General features: G+C 38.7%; 1 protein-coding gene across 2 annotated transcripts in view; it reads left to right on the top strand.

The window, feature by feature from the left end:
- cntn4 (contactin 4) overlaps positions 1 to 19,878 on the top strand; it is a 149,360-nt gene that overhangs the window by 44,477 nt on the left and 85,005 nt on the right. For both annotated transcript variants that reach the window (XM_029431452.1, XM_029431451.1), the window contains exons 3-4: positions 2,065 to 2,197; positions 8,696 to 8,871. In XM_029431452.1, coding sequence (XP_029287312.1) covers positions 2,065 to 2,197; positions 8,696 to 8,871 — 309 coding nt within the window. The remainder of the gene's footprint in view (positions 1 to 2,064; positions 2,198 to 8,695; positions 8,872 to 19,878) is intronic.

The following is a 19,878-nucleotide window of genomic DNA, read 5'->3' as shown; positions in this document are numbered from 1 at the left end:
GCAGGGTTCGGATTGGGAGGCGCAGCGCCCCTCCAAGACAATGGTAGGGGAAACACTGAGATATATATATATATATATATATATATATATATATATATATATATATATATATATATAAAAATGCAAAAAGTATTCAATTACTAAAAATCAATAAAAACTAAAAAGTAATAATAACAGATGCATTCATTATTTACATAAAAAATATGAATAAATGTAGCCTGAATATTTAAGTTTTTTCATTAAGTCCATCTTAAACTTTTGAATGACTTAATTCATAGTCATTTAAGTCCCCTCAGTAAATACTGTACACTTGGATGCTTAAAATGTCAGCTTCAGTAATAAATGAGGAGAGGTAATGAATAATATGAATCATCTTAGTTTGGGAAATATACCGTGGACCAGATTTGGGTGTGTTATATTTTCCTGACTAACACTCAATAAAGCTACATTGTGAGACGGATCTCGCACTTCCTGCAGCCTGCCGTGTCTGGACATTGTCAAAAAGTGAACTTCCTGATAATACATCAATGTCATTAACCACCACACGTTTAGAACATGATTCAGCTGTACGGTGTGAAGGCTGTAGAGCTCATTACCTGCATCATAGTCAGACCAGCAGTCACTTATCATCTTGTGCCCCATGTCACTAAATGTGGACAGCTTTTCTCATTTCTGCTCCTTACTGCTTTTTACATGTAGATGCGAGTATGTATTTCATTGTCTCAGTACTTGGATTCATTTGCAATCAAGTTTAATTGAATTGAATTTAACAGTAACTGCTGTGCTGAAACATATGTGTTTTATATGTTAATTATATTCCCCACAGTATAGTTACATTACATGTTACATTACATTACATTACGTAATTACGTTACATTACAGAACATTTTCCATCGTTCTCTTCTCTTAAAGTCCGGATGATGGACACATTTTCTTATTAATTACATAAGAAAAGTAGTTTTTCTTTCTTTTTTTCTCTCAACTCTTTGTCGTGATTTATCAATCTTGCCTCTCACCCACATGCACTTACACATATTACTCACCCCAACCACACAACTCAAATACACCACCACGAGCAATAAAGAAAAAAAGACAACAACAAGAGTACATGTTTCACCACTGACAGCCCCAATACAAACAGTTATAAATGAAAATATTTTCTTTTTTTAAGATGTTCTGTAATCCCCTAAGCGCCCTGAAGAACTGTACCATCAGCACTGCTGTGTTACAGTATTTAACAGTATTGGCCCCACACTTCTAAATTGAAATATGCTTTGTAAAACACGATCAGGGTGGTCCTAAAAGTGAACCCGCGCCTGAATAAATTAAGGTTCAAAATTAAATCCATGTATGTATTTTGGTTTATATTTCTTCTTCTTTGTCTTCTTATCCGTTTTTTTATATTTCAGATTGGCAAAGTAAAATCCAAGTTCTATGTTAACTTTCAACTGGACAACAAGAAAAAGGCCACTTGATAAAGAAAACAGACTGATATCAGACGGCCGTTTGCCTTAACTTAAAATAAATTAAGAACAATTAAACAATGACAAAGAAATAAGTCAGTTTTCCTTATCTTCAAAGCGTCATTGATACTTTCTAAAGCAATGCACACAGCGTTAATGGCACCTTAATGGAGTAACTGAGACTTCTGTTGTGTCATTTACAATAAAGAGCTTGAACCACATGAAACCATCTGATTACACCTCTGTCTGGACACATTATAACGCAGACTTACAAATAAATTAATGAGCAAATAAAAGCAAGTTGATGGAAGTAAATGAAGGCATTTTTCCAGATAAATGTTCAACATAAATCAGGCTCTATATCCTATTACCACTTAAATAGCTGTTGGAGACACGTCTCATTTCAAATCATTCTTCTCCGTGCCGTGGTGTTGTGACAGGCCGTTCAAATTGATATGTTCTGTCTGCTTGTGGTTTTGCCCTTCTCAACACTTAAAGCAGCATCAACCTGTTTCTGCCACTGACTAATTGGCTATTTTTACAAACAGGCCGGAGTCTAAGTTTAAAGTCAGCCGTGCTGTCTTCCCTCGTTTTCTTACAGAGAGCAACATCCTGCAGAGTCCTGTCTTCACCAAGCAGCCTGGCAGCATCGTGTATCCTGTGGAGACTGTGGAGAAGAACAGGGAGGTGGTGTTTAGCTGTGAAGCCCAGGGAAGCCCACCACCCATCTACCGGTGAGTGTGCGACAGCAGGGTGTTATCTGTCCCCCTCCCCATCGATGACGCTCTTTGCTTTTGTACTGCTGACAATGTCAACAATCCTTCATTTTTAGACTACCTGTCAATGGCAAATGTCTCCATCTTTCTGAAACAATTCCTCTTCCCATGTTGGCAGCTCTGAGTACCAATCACAGTTCACAGTTCACAAACTTAAATACCCATAAATCCTGTCACATAGTGTAGCATGTTCATGTTGACTCAACCAAAGAGTGATGCTTTGTACTGAAAGACCGATGAATCTCTTTGTGTGGGCACAGGCTCATTCACATCCATTAACCCACAGCACAGTGTGAGTGGTGGAAGAAGTTTCTACTCTGTTAGAAGCCACAGTCCTGCTTTCAAGATATGACTCAAATTCTTTGAGGAATATGTAAAAACGCTTACATTGTTTTAATTAAAAGTACCGATAAAGTACATGAAGCTTCCCTGCACTGCACTGCGCCCACCCCTCCCCCAACGGAACCCCGTGGCCCCCCCCCTGAAATTGAAGACGTTTTTTTAGATTCACAACTCACTTTTCACATTGAACAGGTGCTCTTTTATTAAATAAACTAAACGTTTATGTCATTTATCTCATTTATGTGCACGTTTCAGTTGCTTTGCGTATTTACATTGTCTCCTCTGCTCTGCTTCGTGAAGGGCGGAGCTCCGCTTACGAACCCACCCACACACACACACATGCACGCACGCACGCACGCACGCACGCACGCACGCACGCACGCACGCACGCACGCACGCGCGCACGCACACACTTACAGTCCGAGACAGAGCGGAGGAAAGGTAAGAAGAGAACTTAAAAAATCTGCACCACGCACGGACCTCATCCAGCCCAGGCAGCACCCTGCAGAGCAGTAAACCTAGGGGAAACACTGAAGTAAATAAAACATCATTTATAACCTTGTGTACAGTTAAATGCAATAGGCCTAATTGTTTCAAAATCCCACGGTACACCATTTGGGAACCACTGCTTTATAGTATAGTAAGAATTCAAAGCGATTACAGAATTATGGATTTGCAGCTTTTCAAACTAAAACGATAAAGCATACAACAAAGATCGCATACTGTTCTTCTGATCTCTTTTAAATTTAATCCATAAACTGTACACGACTCTTCAGTTCTAAAACTAGAAAGTTTCTAATCTGACAAAGCCTTAAGCTGCCACACTGACAGTAAATTAGACTTAGAAAGAGCTCGTACTTTCAAATGTGCTTTACTTTATTGTCGTGTTAACAGTAATGAAGGAGAGAAAGTGTCCTGTAATATCCTGCTGGGGATTGTCATTTTGTCCTCAAATTCAGTCTTCCATTCATCCTGAGTGGAATGGCTCCAGGATTTGTCTCCTCATGCAGCAACAAGAGAGCCTTGGCTCTGTTGTTTCTATCTTTAAAAAAAGACTTGTTCATCCTCGCAAGTCACGCTTTAGCTGTTCAGGATCATAGCAATGTGTTACTTGAATTGTGTTTTTGTGGTGGATTCTTTCCTTCAACCCCCTGCTGGAAACACATCTTGTCTATCTGTAGCCGAGGAATGCCCGTTAAGCTTTGAATGAACCCGGTTCATACATCTTTTATCTGCTGCAGAGTTCAAAGAGCAGCTGTTTTTCTCTCTTTATTTCCTCCCTCGCATGGACCATTAGTCTATTGAAAGAGTGTTGTGTTGTGTTGCAGCATCTCTGGCAAGTAAAAGTTCAAATCAATCGTGTTTGCTCACTGAAATTGCTGGGGTGAGATTCTGAAGGATTGGAACATTTAATAGTTGGGATTGAGCCAGTTTAGAGGATGACCTAATCAGCTGTTTCTCATCAAGGTCGCTGTGCGGTCCTGTCAGAGCGGCCACCGCCTTCAAAAGATGTGTAGCCACGAGGAGACAACAGCTAAATCATGTTCAAAGTTCATTAACTGCACAGCAGTAAACTGTGACAGTTTTACATTTAATGCCACAAGCAAATATATGTGCTCTCTGCTGATTGCATTAAACCTGATTGAAGAGAAACAAAACATATTCTCTTATTTTAGAAAGGGCAAAATGGGTACGTTATAAAAGGTTAAAAATACCTTCATAAATATGACTGATATATTAGGGGAGTCTATTTATTCACTTTCTTTAGAGAGCTAGATATGAGAAGATTGATACAGTATTATCTTTCTGTTAGTAATAATGTGAACAAATAACTCAGCAACACTAACTGGGAGAATTCTTTATTTGTTTGGCCAGCTCCCAAATGATGCTGCACCTCCAACACAGAGACTTTAAAAATAAAAACACTACTAATACGCTACTATAGAGTATTTAAAACTCTTACTACTGTTTTAAAAATGACAAAACGTTTCTAATATACCTGTAGAAACAGCTATATTACCTCTGCAGCTGCGATGTGTTTAATTATGTTTTTTTACGTTTTTTTGCTGTTGCAGTTTTTTTGTTTTTGTTTTACTCTCTCTTTTTTTCAAATTTGGTTATGTGGTAAGGTAAACCAGGTAAATATATGTTGTACATGCGAGCACATATTGTCCCTCTACGTGTATTTTTAATAAAGGAATCATTAAATGCTTTAACCACTAGGAGCACAAACCTAAAATTAAAAAAATGGTAATATACTATATATATAATATACTCAGAAGTGACATGGAGAGGGAAGAAAATCAAAGCTTGAAAACAAAAAGATGTACTTTTGCAAGATCTTTCCAATTAGGTCAATGTATTTCTGGGTCAGTTCGGCACCATGCAAACTCCCCGCCGCTCGGACACTACTGGGCAAAAGTTTTGCGTTTTCTTTCCGACATTTTTTTATAATTTCTTTCCCTCTCTGTCCCTTTCAGGCTCTGTAATATACAGATCATTGTCATGATGTATCTCAACACAACATACCGTCAAACAGACAGTACTAAAAACACTACATACAGTAAAATAAATACACACATGAACAAAATCGGATTAGTTATAGAGCAGTTTAAAATGTTTTATACAATAATTGATGAACCAGTCTGTCCATTTAGTGTCTCCTAAAAGACAAAAGGGGGAAAGGGTCAAGTTATTCACTCCGGTGTGGGTGACTTGCAGTAAGTCTATTAGTGCTTGAGGCGTTTAACTCTGTGAAGTCACCGCCATGCTGAGCCGCCCAGATCGTTGCAGGCCACTGTATAAGCAGGGTTCCTTCCCAGTGTGGAAAGCAAAGCAGTGTTTAGTTGCCTTGTCCCTCAGTCTTCCTTTAGTTTGATCCATGTAAAAACAGCCGCAGGGAAATGAAGCCTGTAGACAACATGTTACAGGTCACAACACCTCGAGCTGTCCTGTGAAGAAGATCCTCAAAACCTTATACCTAACCTTATAGCACATAAGGAGTGAATTACCAGCTCTGAAACCTTCTTTAGCTTGCCCAGAAGATGCGAGGGAATCTTTCTCTGGAAACTCTTTAACTATTGCAGAGTACTGCAAGGAATACAAATATGATTCATAAACAGGATTTGACAGGTGATTTTATTAATCAGTGTTTGTTGTTGTAATACTCTTTTTGGCCACAAGAGGCTAAAGTGCAGCACAACACTATGAACATAACATAACATAACACAATGTTTTAAATAGGACTGAAAACATTTGTTTTCTTCAAAGTTATGTAACATAAGTGTCTGGTCTTGCTCATGGCTAGACATGTATTTTAATTAACGCTTATCTGCTCATTCAAAATATTTTTCTTTGTCCCCCTGACCTGTTTTACAGAAGTGATGAACACAGTAGACAAAACAAGATTTGGATTTAGAAATGAATCATCAGTATTTATTTTTTCTCACTTGCCTGTCAGGGCTTCCATAAACTATTGGACACAAAAACTATTGTGGCAAAATGATCGGTTTGGTGCCTGGAATTAATTATTTATTTTAATGCCTCACCCTGTATGAGGGCATATTTTGTAAGTGATGTATTCTCCCCTCCAAGAGCACCAGTAGTTGTAGGGGACACTAGAGGCGTTTATATTATTTTTCTTTATTTCATATTACACTATATGTAAAGTTACTATTCTATATTTGGATTTAGAATCAAATTGAAGATGAACTTTAACTGTAACTATATGAAGTGTAGTAATACAAAGTAATATTTCCCCCGTCACACATCCAAACACCAGGCTTAAGATAAGAAACAGACCGCCTAACATTCACAGCTTCATGAGCCAGATGGTGTGGTATTATGCCTCTCTGTGTTACATGATTGCATAAAGCATGTGCCTAACAAATGGAACTGCTGTTTTTGCCTGCTTGCCAACATAAATCATTTTAAATGGAATTATTAAATAATCTGGTTTGTATGTGTTTGATGTAATCTGTTGCTCCATGCTTCTCGTGGAGGAAGAAAGGCGTGGCCATCACTGAATCCACAGTTCCCCTCAGGCGGCTTTCTATCACTGTTCTCAATTTATCTGTAGTTAGAATGTTTTGGAGTTTCACACACAATGGACTATCTGTCACTTAGTGGCTTTAAAGTTGTTACCTAATTGGCTAGAGTGACAAGCGCTGTCATAGGGCATTCAATTAGTCAGAACAGAACATTGGCAGCTCTTGGTGGGCAATTATCTTTAACTACCACTATGTTTAACTACCACACAACATAGTACATTAAGGGATTCACAATGCTGGCCCATGTACATTTGTTATCCTTTCAACATGGGACATGATTACTCACTCGGATAAATGAAAACATAATCCAGGCTCAATTAGCTATTTGGTCTAATGTTTAAGAAAGACACGGATAAAGCGTGTAATCGTTAACTGTCAGAGAGAATCTTTTCCAAGCTGTCTGAGCATTTATGACTGTGAAAAGGCGGCTTATATAATGGAAAGGATCCGTTTTCAGAAGCCACTACCTTAGCCTCTCTCCTCCCTCCCCTGTCCACTTTGCTTTTTCATATAAATCTAAGGTGTGACTTGGCTGTGAGATATTTATGTTGATTTTTGTTTGTTCCACCTCAGCCGCAAATGAATCACTGCTGTAGTCCTGTGAGACCACAGCCACCACCCCCCTCAGGCTTTTTCTTTATTGTGTGTAGTAATAAGGCTCTTGAGAGTGCGCACTTACTTATGACTGAACCGGAGAAGGGCCATAAAAGACCATTGTGCTACACACTTTGTCTATTAAAAGAAAAAAGGTCTGTAGAGGCACTTTGTGAGTGCTGCGATGCCCAGCCCACAAGTATTCTGCTGTCTGTGAGACGGGTTTCAGTGCGGGTAGACGGGTAAACAACACAGTGTCACATTGTTTTTATGTAACCAGCTCCTACTTGTGTATTATATGATGATCCTGTACCAACTCCAGTGGCCGCAGTGCCCAACACAGTTGATTTTTGCAACAATATAAGCAAATGAGTCTATTCTAAAGGGTATATTATACATTAAAAGATGGAATATAGCAATACAATACCACACTGACTATTGCCAGTGTTTCCTCAAAGAGGTTCATATGCCTAAATGTCACCAAATTGGCATAACAAGACACATAGCAGTGCACAAACACAGCTTCTGCAAAAAAGGCTTTAGCAAAGCCCCCTTTTTCATCACATTAGTACTTTACATTTAATTTAGCTGACGCTTTTGTCCAAAGCAACTTACAATGAGTCCAAACAATCACGAGGACATTTCGCATCAAAGCTTTTTCCAAACGTAACAATACACAGTTTTCCCAGCTGAACCTTAAACATTAAAAAAAATCAAAGTAGAAGGAAATTTAGAACTTCTCCTTGAAGAAATAATCAACAGCTAAATCACCTTGGGTCCTAATCAAATCGACGTTGTCCATTTTCCAATAAGATATAAAATGCTCCTATCATGCTTGTTTATCCGTGCAGAGCCTTTTATTGCTTTGATGGTTATAAATTATTGACAACAGCTTTTGAGTTCTTCTCTTTTTTTTGCCGTGGCTGAAGTAAGTTATGGCTGGAAACTATTTTCCTGAAATGACTGATTCTCCTCACACCTGTGTTTTTCTAACACGATGCATCTGTGTGGACAGATTGAAGAATCTTTTGCCATTTTAAGTAAATTACACCCTTCGTTGATCACCCCTAACACCAATGATTATCGTGTGGACTAGTCTAGAATGCACAAGTGTGAAGGCAAGGTTGCAGGCATTTGTTTTAATTGTCGCACCATAATGATTAAGCAGCATTTTTATGCGCTTTGACTCGGGCCTGGCAAGATGGATGGCCTGCAATGCTATCTGTTCTCAGGGAGTCAAGTCCTTGGCACCACTGTGGTTCACTGCTGCTTAGATTAACACAAAGCTGGGGGGCATGCTTTCTGGGCCCTCTCCACCTTTTATTTATTTCCTGTTAAAAAACAATCAAATGCAGCCTACTAGTCACGTTCCTCTTCTTGTAGTCTGTAATACATCCGTCACCCCAGTCTACCCTGAACAATGTTTAACTTGTTCATTTACATGTTCATCTTCTCCATTTATTTTCTTAAGGTGGAAACTGAATGGCACGGAAATCAGTCCCATATCTGGATCTCACTACAGCCTTTCTGGAGGCAACCTCAGAATCAGCCATCTGAACAAAGACCAAGATGCTGGAACATATCAGTGCCTCGCCTCCAACTCTTTCGGGACCATCGTCAGCCGAGAGGCCAGCCTAACCTTTGCATGTGAGTCTCTTTTTCTCTCTCTTGGCAGACTTTTGTGTTTTCTGAGCTTCCACTGAGAAACAGGCACAGCAAGAAAAAAGACACGCCGATGGCACTAACATGGTGGGCTCCGCTTGATCACATGACAAACATGGAAACATCTCTCTGGGGAAGTATTAACTCCCTCTGTGTGCTGACTAGAGTTTACTCTAAGTCATCAATGCAGATCAAACACAAACCTACAAACATATCCAAGGGAAGTGAAACTTCAAGCAAGGGCTCTTTATGGTACATGATATAACTGCCACTAGTGCTGCTCTCCACTATTAAAGAACCAGTGGTAGAATAAATATATGTTACTTAAAAGTCACTAAAGTCAATATAGTTATATTGTTATCATACATGGTTTATGTGTTCTGTCGTGCGTGTGTGCGTGTGCGTGTGCGTGTGTGTGTGTGTGTGTGTGTGTGTGTGTGTGTGTGTGTGTGTGTGTGTTATGATTGAGATCCTTTTCTAGTTTTAGCAATGTATGGACAATGTGAAGGGGGGTCGCTCGTCCTTATGTACCTAAGGAGAATTATCATCTGCAGTTTTATAGTGAGTTTCAAGCTCATGTTTAGCTGTCCGGACCACAACTTCACTCTCATAGCATCATTTTCGGCCGCAGCTGTTTTCAGAGAAAAGGCTGTAAGAACCAATGTACAACACCTGCTCAGCAGCAAACAGCAGACAGACACAATGAGACACTAGCTGGTGGAAACAGTGGAGCATTTAGCAGCTAAAGAGACAGAGATTTCTCTCTGGAGTTGGTAGAGACCAAAAACGGAGCTAGAAATACGACTCACAATGAATGAATAATAATAATAATAATAATAATAATAATAATAATAATAATAATAATAATAATAATAATAATGTTGTTCCATATTTGCAGATCTGCAGGATGTGTAATTAGGTAGTTCAGCTTTAAGCAGAAGTACAGACTTATTAATAACAAAATGTACTCAAACATTTAGAGTAAAAATGTTCATAATGCTGAATAAACCCTTATAGTATGCTGCATCACTATATTACTTTAGCCTTGTGTCGGTTTCAAATTAGGCTAATTTGAACTACTTTCTATACTGGTAGGTTGTTTAATCAATAACTGTGCATGTGTCTGTGTAAAATATTAATCTATGAAAATGAATAATAAATGATCTGTACTTATAGCTGTCCCCTTAAATATGGTGGAGTCAAAAGTGCAACATGTCACTCAGCAGTGGAGTTAGAACATACCATGAAAAGGACATTCAGTGACATATTAATTTAATTTATAAATCAGAGAGGCTTCTCTGTGTCTACAATGTAACACAACACAATGTAATTCCAAAGAACAAAAGAACACCAAACTAAAAACAACAACATTTCAACAGGCAAAGTCAGCACTATCACTTTTGCAGATGAATGTCTTTTTAATGACTCGATTTCACCGATTTGTGACCATCATGATGATAGACTGTTAGACACATCCTGATGAGTCCAACTGACAGCCTCTGGACTTCATATTCCTAAAGCAGGAAGAAGTCAATAAGTGCCTACTGTATGTGCCAGTTATCGGACAGGCATAAATGATGACATTAACAGCAAGTGAGTGATCGCTTGCTCTGATTAGATTGGGAGGTTTAGCGGTTGGGGACAAGGCCACCGATATGTCTCAGGCCATTTGTTTGGTCCCCTGGACGAGTGAGAAGTCAATCTCCTCTGTGATTCTGCTGATTTCCGCGATGATAGGATGACAGTTCCATCAATTGTTGGGCTCTGACCTTACCGGCCTTCAGTTGTTGTCACAGAGTCAGAGAGTGCATGTATGACCGAATGTCATCTATCTTCTTTATTACTTGCGGTATTGCTTAATTAACTTCACGGCATGATTGAATGGTGAAGGTTCAAGTGAATAATTTAAAGGGCAACTGGTATTACTGGAGATTGTCATGTAATTCTTTAAAGGAAGTTAAGCAAACTAAAGTAAATGAGTGTTTCTCCTGCAGGGAGGCAGGCAGAGATGTTCTGCAACGCACACCAGCTGTCCCAATGTGCTCTTTAGGTGCAAGAGGTGTTTCAGCATCTCTCCTATTTCCCTCCAGTAAAGACTGTGACCTTTGTGTGGTAATTAGTTTCACGCCTAATTTTACTGTAATTTTGACACCAGACAGACTTTGAGTTTAGTCACATCTTTAATAAGCCAAGCTGTAATGCATCAAAGAGGGAGTAATCATTTGGAACTATAACGAATTCTGCACCTGAAAGGTCAAAAGTCAAGAGATTTTAAGATTGTCAAATCGTTCTAATTATGTTCTGTCTTAACAGCATCTTGATTCCTGTAGTTAATGCGTTTCCTGTTGAAACAGGAGGAGGCATAATGCAGGGAGGGAGTGCTGAGTTATATAGATCATTGAGAGAATTAGAGCGTTAGAGATACTTGTAGTATTTGATTAAATCATGAAGGGGTGGGATTTCTTCAAATATGTTATAGTACCTCTGCAATGGAGGGAATTTTGATTTACACTTCATCCTAAAGGTAATGTGCTTTATTACATACAACACGTTTCATGGCAGTTATTGTTGGGTGATATTCTGTGTTTCCCCTTTGTAAACAAATACAAAGAAAAGACCAATTTGTTCATTTTATCATTGGATAGAAAATAAATTCTAACAAGTATCGTCTTCCCACTGTAAACAATTCCTCTTTTCCCTACAGCCTTAGTGACGCCCAAAACTATTAAAAACATATCCATACGCCACACAATTTGCACTGGGTGACATGTTTTTTTTATATACAACAAAGTACATGGGCACTGTAGTTTATTTTGAGCGCCAAATGTGTATTCATCCACGTCTGTAAATAGTCCCCAACAAATGCGCTATTTACTCGATGTTTGGGTAGCGTTTACTAGAAACTACCGTGCCCAGCTCTTTTCAGAAATTAATGAGCCTTACATGTGTGATCCGTTTTGCATCTTCAGCAGGGAGCGGTGGGGTTTGGGCTGAGTGCCACGGAGAGGGTCGTGAAGCTGGAGAGTGTGTAGAGACGGTTGGTTTTAGCCTCTTCATGGGATGTATACCATAAAGAAAAAAGTAGGATATCATCAGCCTGATCCTTTCAGTAGATAGTATTCCTAATTAGCAAAATGTACTAAGTTAATCTTAGTAATAAAGGAAAATATATGAATTTAGATATAAATAGTTTAGACACAAAATATAAATTGACTTTATGCCCGGATCATTTCCCGTAATAATGTTTTTAGAGCTTAAAACACACGTAGAGTTGATATTAACTGTGCAGTCCTTCTTGCTTTAGCAAAAGTTAAAACAAATAGAATAGATTAATTGTTAACAGTTTTAGTGGATCATTTGTAGATGTAATAGAGGCAGGTGGTGAGCGACCGCTTCCCTTTATGTGAGACATCTTTCTCCTGTCATCTTCTATGAACAATTGTTTCTTCTGATATGGCCAAAGTGAGCAACATTTGAACCGATGTGTAGTCCGACCCACGATTAGATTTGAAGCGGCAGACTGTACAGTATCTACAGTTGTCTGTGTCTGTACAAATTGTACGGAAATTGAAGGTGACATACTATTTGATAGATGATGTACATATCCAATTTATAGTGAACTATTAGATTTACCAATATATTGCGGCTTGTCTGAGGACTCTGGTAAAAATAAAGTAACCTTTTGGGTATCAGCCAATGCTATGGAGCTCGGAAGGGACATGGAGGGTAAAATGTGAGGTTAAAGAAAACGTATAATTCAGTATAATCTGCAAATAGCATGGTATAATTATAGTTATAAACACTCAGACATATTCATAATGCTTCATAACAATAATCATAAAATATTATAAAGCATTGTATAATGACTTATAATATCAAGTATCATAATATTTTATAATTTCTGGTCATTCTCCGACATTTTTTCTTGCAAGGATCATATACGGTAATAAAATGTAATACATTATAATCTTTTTATAATGTATGTTATAAAGCGTTGTAGTGGGATGAATTAGTCACTCTAAATTCTCATTGTTTGCGTTAAGTTAAGTACAATTGTTATAAAGCAATATAAAAAACATAAGTATGTTTATAATGCATTATAGACATGGGAGTCATAGAAAGTTTTATGAGTTTAAGTCAATGTGATTAACATCATCTCATTGAATTTGATTTTGAGCTTGTGCTCAGATATAAAGACATTAAATCAGAGCATGGCAGAGCAACAGGTTTTCACATAAGTGAGGGACATCTGAAGAGAACACAGCGCATGGGGACTCTCGTCACAATGCGTTCTCTGACCTGGCGGTCCTGGTTGAATTCATTAGAACCTAAATGCATTACTCTTCTGTTTTTGCTGATTCCACAAAGAATATATTGATGTAAGTGTTTTAACTTTTGCGAGATCTCACAAAAGCACATCTTTTATTTATTTATTGTTCAACCATCTGTAGAATGCAACCTTAATTTACTATACACTGAACAATGTGTTTTGACCAGGAGGTCAAAGATCTTAACTTTGCACACACAATTAAAACTGCAAGAACTTAAAGGGCCTATGAAATGATAAACATGAATTTCTACTGATGATAGTAAATGCTATTTGTGGTGTAAAAGGATGTGTTATTTATGACACAATGATCGCAGTATTTAATAAATCATGATTTAGTATGTCGACCACTGATGTTTACATTGCCACTACCGGAAACACCCGACGCCGTGTTCTGGCGTCACAAGTAGAAAACAGTCCACCAGTTGAATACACAGACATACACGGGCAGCACGGCAGAAGCGGCAGACGTGGCGATGTCGGACTCTGGCTTGGATATTTCGACAGAATCGAGTGACAGTGAGTCGTCAATAGACTCGTTGCACCTTCAAGAAGAGGAGTTTATTGAAGAGGATGCCAGTGTCGTGGATTTTGGTCATGTGGGTGAGTTTAACGTCATGGAAACAGAGCAGCTCGAGACACAGTATTCAAGATGAAGACACAGACGGGAGCGAACATGCGGATGAACGTGACGGTGATCCTGGATTTGGCGGAGATCCTGTGCGACAACAGAACACAGACAGGTATATACATTTGACTATAATTCATAGAACTTCCCAATAAATAGTGAATACATCATAATAAAACATAACATTATCCTCGATTGTAAATAGATCACAAGCTATCCTATATCGAGTCGATAGCTTGGTTTCCTTGAATTGTATGAACCCGACTAGTTGTCTGCAAATTGCTTGATCGCTAAATATTCAATTATTTCTCTACTTGGACACATCGACGTCTGTAAAGCTTGATAACTTGATTCTGTCTCGAAGTTTCTGCGGTTGAGGTTCTATCGTTTTGTCTGATGTCAAACGTCATATATTACGAGCTGTATATAAAGCATTAGCTATGAGCTAACAAACAGACCGGAGGACAGCGCTGTTTTATAAAGTATAGTCTGTATACTGACAGTCTCACGGCTGCCTATAGTAGCCGGAACACTTACCAGATGTTCATGGAAGTTACGATGTCATAACTTTACGAGAATTACGTGAAACGGGTAACAAGTTGCTACTAGATAGATCCAACCTCCGTACGACCATAACAGGCTTATGAGCTGCTTACGAGCCTGTCGTTAAACACAGGCCTATACATAGTATGAAATTAAGATGACGTTAATATTGGCCTTTTTTCTGGATGTTGCATATTGTGTACATGTCCTTACCATTCTTCTTTTGTACATTTAGGTGTGCATGTGAAAACTACCATTATGGAAGCAATTGAAGAGCTGGTGCCAAGAAAAGGAGGTCATGGAATAATTCAATCAATATGAGGGACATGGTGCAAACATAACCTGCATAACACATCACCCAGGATTCAAATCAAAGTGTCTGGATGTTTGGGTGTTGCAGACAGCCTACCAAAGGTATTCAAAGAGGGACAGACAACAAGCAGGTGATCAGCCACGTAATGAGGAAATTACTTGTGTGCACAAATGTGTAGAGCTCAGAGGTAGTCGTGCCATTATGGCCATCATGTGCCATTCAAAAGATCTGTGCTACGTTTCCATCTGACAACTACACGTCGTTCAAGTATCAGCACTTTATTAGAGTCAATAACAAAACACAATGTCAGTTCAGTGATTGAATCTGCTTCTATACAGCACAACAGCATCCCTCTTGTTTGGTTCTTCCACCGACTGCTGAGTGGAGCTGGGACTTCGAAAGGTTCCTCATCAACATTGTCTTGGCACAAAGCATTGAGTCTCGGTCAAGAGTTCAGTACATACTCTGCAAAAAAGATGTTTTATAATCAAGAATTATATATAATATGTATGTATGTATGTGTGTGTATATATATATATATATATATATATATATATATATTTACATATTATGATGCTGACCTTTAGAACAACCAACTTGGATTGGAACTTGCAGTCCAGCTGAAATGTACAAAACACAACTTTACTAATAAATCTTTCAAACCAGCTTGAACTTGTATTGCATATTTATACATGTCTGCGTAAAGAAAATATCTAATAACATTCATAATAAAAGATGTGGTTGAATTGATTGTGAGAGCAATGATATCAAATTAAACAAATATATGAATTATGTACATGCATGTGGTGATTGTATGTTTAACACGTCATGTGCAGGTCTACTGGTACTACAACTGTAATGTACAGATGACGTACAGTCTGTATACTTACTGGTGTACACACAGCTTCCTCCCCAGTGTGGATGTCCAATAGATGGTCGCTGATCATACAGGTATCCTCAGTTCTGTCAGTGGCTTCATTCAATGTTTCAATACCTATGTAATAATAGAGTGATAGTTAAAAGTTCAATAGACTCAAGCTTTTACTCAAACTACAGAATAAAATGGGGAAGCCTGTTATAAACATTGAATCTATACTTAATGAAGCTAATGAAGTGTAATTAGCTAAAGTTATTAATACTACAAACAATAACACACAGATATTGGCTAGGGCCTGGTGTAAACTCGTTACATATAGTAGGCCTAGACCGATTATGGCTCTATGCTGGAAAAAATAAATACAGTAAACAAGTAGCACGGCTTACCTTCGTTCTCTCCCTTTTGGCGAATGCATTTCGTCGTCTCTTTGGTGGAGGACTCTGCACCGGCGTACATGTATGAGTCGGCGTGCTGTCTTGTGCTGGCTGGGGTCTCGGCAGTATTGTAGGCACAGCATCTACGTTCAGTTTTAAATTCTTTTTGAATCTAATTTCCTTGGCGAGCATAGTTTGTTTGAAACACGATCTCTCAAAGTGCTGCCCACTGTTTCATCGAACACACTTGTCTTGTCCATAAACGCGACATTTTATCATCTTTTGGCCACACAAAGCTAGATATGGGGACGGCCCCACATCCCCATACAACACATCGCTTCACAATTATCCTTGGCAATCGATTGTTGTCCGTTCTTTCTCGTAATAATTGACAGCAGTCTTTGCTGGACGCTTCAACGCAGACGAACACTGGCGGCGGCTCTAACTGAGACGAACACTGGCGGCGACTGTAACGCAGACGAACACTGGCGGCGGCTGTGTTCTACTTGTGACGTCATCGCCCTAACATTGCCGAAGTGGATGCTCTCGGTGCAGAGATCGATTGTTGTTAGAGGAAGTCAATTTTATGCTGTTATGATCGGGATTTTTTACGAACACATCAATATTAAAAATATATATATGGCACATTTCACAATAGATATGCAACCTCTATCATATACCAAGCCCAATAACACTGACAAAATATCATTTCGTAGGCCCTTTAAAAGTGTCTTTGTGTGTGACAGTAGAGTGATCGAGGAAGCAATGCTTGTCATATCAGCAGTGGCTCTGTCACCTATTATATTCCCGCACGCTCCTATATGACTCACTCTCTGCTATCTTATGGATGGACCCCGTGAACCTGAGGTTTCTAATTACATAACTGGCAGGCAAAGAGATCAAATATAGACGAGGGGAGTTCCTTTGCTGGAGCTGGCATGAGACCAACTGGCACTGCAGCGCTGACTTGGAGCGCGCACTTATTTATGTCGCAGATTGATTAAAAGAAATTCAAAAGTGGCTTCTTGTTTGCCGAATTGTATGCTATTGTATGCTAACACGTTAGCCCTATCCGCTGCATAAGATAAGATAAGAACTGTATTGATGTGACACCGGGGTAATTGTTACAGGTTATCAGTATAATGTTCATCAGCAGGCCCTGAGTTTGTTGGCAGTGGCATTCAGCAACATGTCAAAAGAGTAGCTCTCTGTTCTCTTCTCCAGCGTTGATTCCAGAAAAGCGATTTGTTCATTAGCGCGTTGTACCGTAACTTCTTCTCTTGTCAGTTGACTCAGCGTGCCAAGGTGCAAATCAAACCGCTTGCAGCAATCGTTTGTTCCATCAAGCTGCTCAACTCTGAGGCTAAATCTTAGCGCAGTAGAGCAATGGGCAATAAATACAAAAGCACTTTAGCACTTTAGCATGTTGTCAATTGTCAAATGTCTCTTATGTTTGAAGATGGTTTCATGTTGTTTTTGGGATGTTTTAATGTAAAAACAACAGACTGTATTCACCTCGGGGACAGCAAAGTTTACTCCATCTATTGTCTCCTTCTGCGGCCTTGCAGCTGACACAGTGACCAAACAAATTGTCCAGATCTTTTGACACAAAATTATAACAAAAGCTGGTACACTTCCTATTTTATTACTTAATTAATCAACTAATGTGATATTCCAGATATCTACCTCACATGAGTTCACATGAAAGGGGAATGCACCCAAAGAAATTGAGATGTTTTAAAAGCCATAGCCAATTGACCTAAATCATTAATGAATTAACTCATGCATTAACTTCAATCTGCCAGGCTTCGTTGTCATTGGTTGCCTTAATAATTTATTATCTGCACATGCAAAGGAGTGTTTGGAAAAACGTTGGGATCTTAGCATGTTTTTCAGGCAAAATTCAAATTCTTTGAACATTTACTTCACTACTTCACTACTTTACTTAATGTGTGGGCTCTGCCTGTGCATGGGGTTAGTAAACCCAAACTGGAATAAACTTCTAGTTTCTCACAAAAAAAAAAAAGATATTCAAAATAGAACTGGGTGTTAAAGTTGACGATGGAATCCTGATAGCGAGTCGCTGGGAGCAGGAGATCCTGTTTTCAGGAGAGCATTGTTGTTCAGTGAACATGCTCTGCCTTCTAATTTAGTAATTTAGCTCGGAGTGTGAGGCATTTCTGCATTTTCTTTAATTAAACAGGCATCAGTGGTGTCTTAATCTTGTTCATGGTGAGTAATCTGTCTAAAACTCATTGTTGGTGTCAAAGTCACAATGCATTTTCACAGCACAATAATGGTGTCGTGCACGAGAGTCTTAACATAAATCTTTTTCTTTTTTATTTGTGAACATAAATCTTTCTATGACTTTAATATTCACAGTTTTGCTATGACCAGCTGAAAACCCACGGGTTAAATTCATATTTGCGAAGCTGTGTGTGTAAGTGCTCTGCTTCCTGAACTTCTACATATTATATATTGTGTAGACAAGAGTAAACACGCTGAACAATGAACATTCAAAACAATATTCCCTTGGTTAACACTTGTTAGTCTACATGCTCCACGATGCCTTCAAGGTTATTCTTTGAAATTGGCGGCACTCCAAATACTTCCTCTCCAGTGTCACAAACTTTTGATGGATGATGCTACTCCTCGTGAGGGTTGCGGCTGTCTACCCCCCGAGGCAGGGATAACTGATGGGCAGTGGGCGCTTCCACTCAATACTCGCTGCCCTTGATTAGTATGTCTATCGATTCTGTATCAGTGATTATGTAAAAGATGTACACCCATAATTCATACTCATGAACAGGTTGTATATTCAATATCGGAATTACAGCGTAGGCCTCTCACAGGGGCGGCGCTCAGAGGACTGTGCTCTGAATACGATGGCGAGTTGTTGAAGTTTCCACCATGGCCATGAGATGTAACGAAGAGCCAACTCTCAAGAAAAAATATTCTTGAAATTGGAGCTTGCTTTGAAACACATCCTGTTTTGCGTGGGAGTTTATATTCACTTACTTCTGTCTATATGTATGTATATATATATATATATATATATATATATATATATATAGTCTCCTCAGTGTAAGACATATTTTTGCTTCGCATATATGGATGAGAATTCCTGATGTCACCAGAGTAGGCTTTAAAGCCTTAAGGGAAACATGAATAGCTCATTTAAATGCAAATAAATCCTCTAGACTCCTCTCAGCTGTTGTGATAATGTGGAGCGAGTATATTGACTTAGTTAATGAGGTGTAGATAGCTAATGGGTGTACTCTTGCCTTTTTTATCTGCAGTACACTATCAAGATATCACTCTTGAGGACCTGCTATAAGGTGGCAGAACATACTTCGGACCTCCTGTTTACCTCCAGGAGAGGGTAACAATAGTTTGGTATTAGAAATTACAAGCGTATTCCTTAGCTTCTTACCTATCAGAGCAGACCAGAAATATGCATATACGCATTATGGTTGAGGAGCTATTCCTGATTCATTTTGGGTGTGTTATATTCGGCCTCTTGTCCTCGGGCTAGGGCTTAAGAGGTTCACATATATCTTCTGAGCCTGGATTTGAATTAAAGTGCCCGGTCATTTGTTGTATCTGTCGTTTCCTCATTCTGTTATTTCTTGTTTTAACTTTTTTGTTTGCTTTTGTTTTTGTTGCATTGTCTTTGGCCATTTCCAGCACATTGGGCTTCAGACACTGAAATGTTCTATATATATAAAGATGGATACATTTACCGCTTTTTAGAATCATTTTTATGTGTGAATAAATTGTCTTGTCTTACATTCCCCAGAGGGATAAATGAAGGATTTTGAATTTAATTGAATAACTTGGTGAAATATATATATTTTGTTCTCATCTGAATTCCAGCTGTTACTTTCTAAGATATGAAAAGTTAAAGAACAGCAAGATTATTCTCAGTTT

Source organism: Cottoperca gobio, chromosome 5 (genome assembly GCF_900634415.1).
Source record: "Cottoperca gobio chromosome 5, fCotGob3.1, whole genome shotgun sequence".
Classification (NCBI taxonomy): Eukaryota; Metazoa; Chordata; class Actinopteri; order Perciformes; family Bovichtidae; genus Cottoperca; species Cottoperca gobio.
This window is presented reverse-complemented; position numbering and strand designations above follow the sequence as displayed.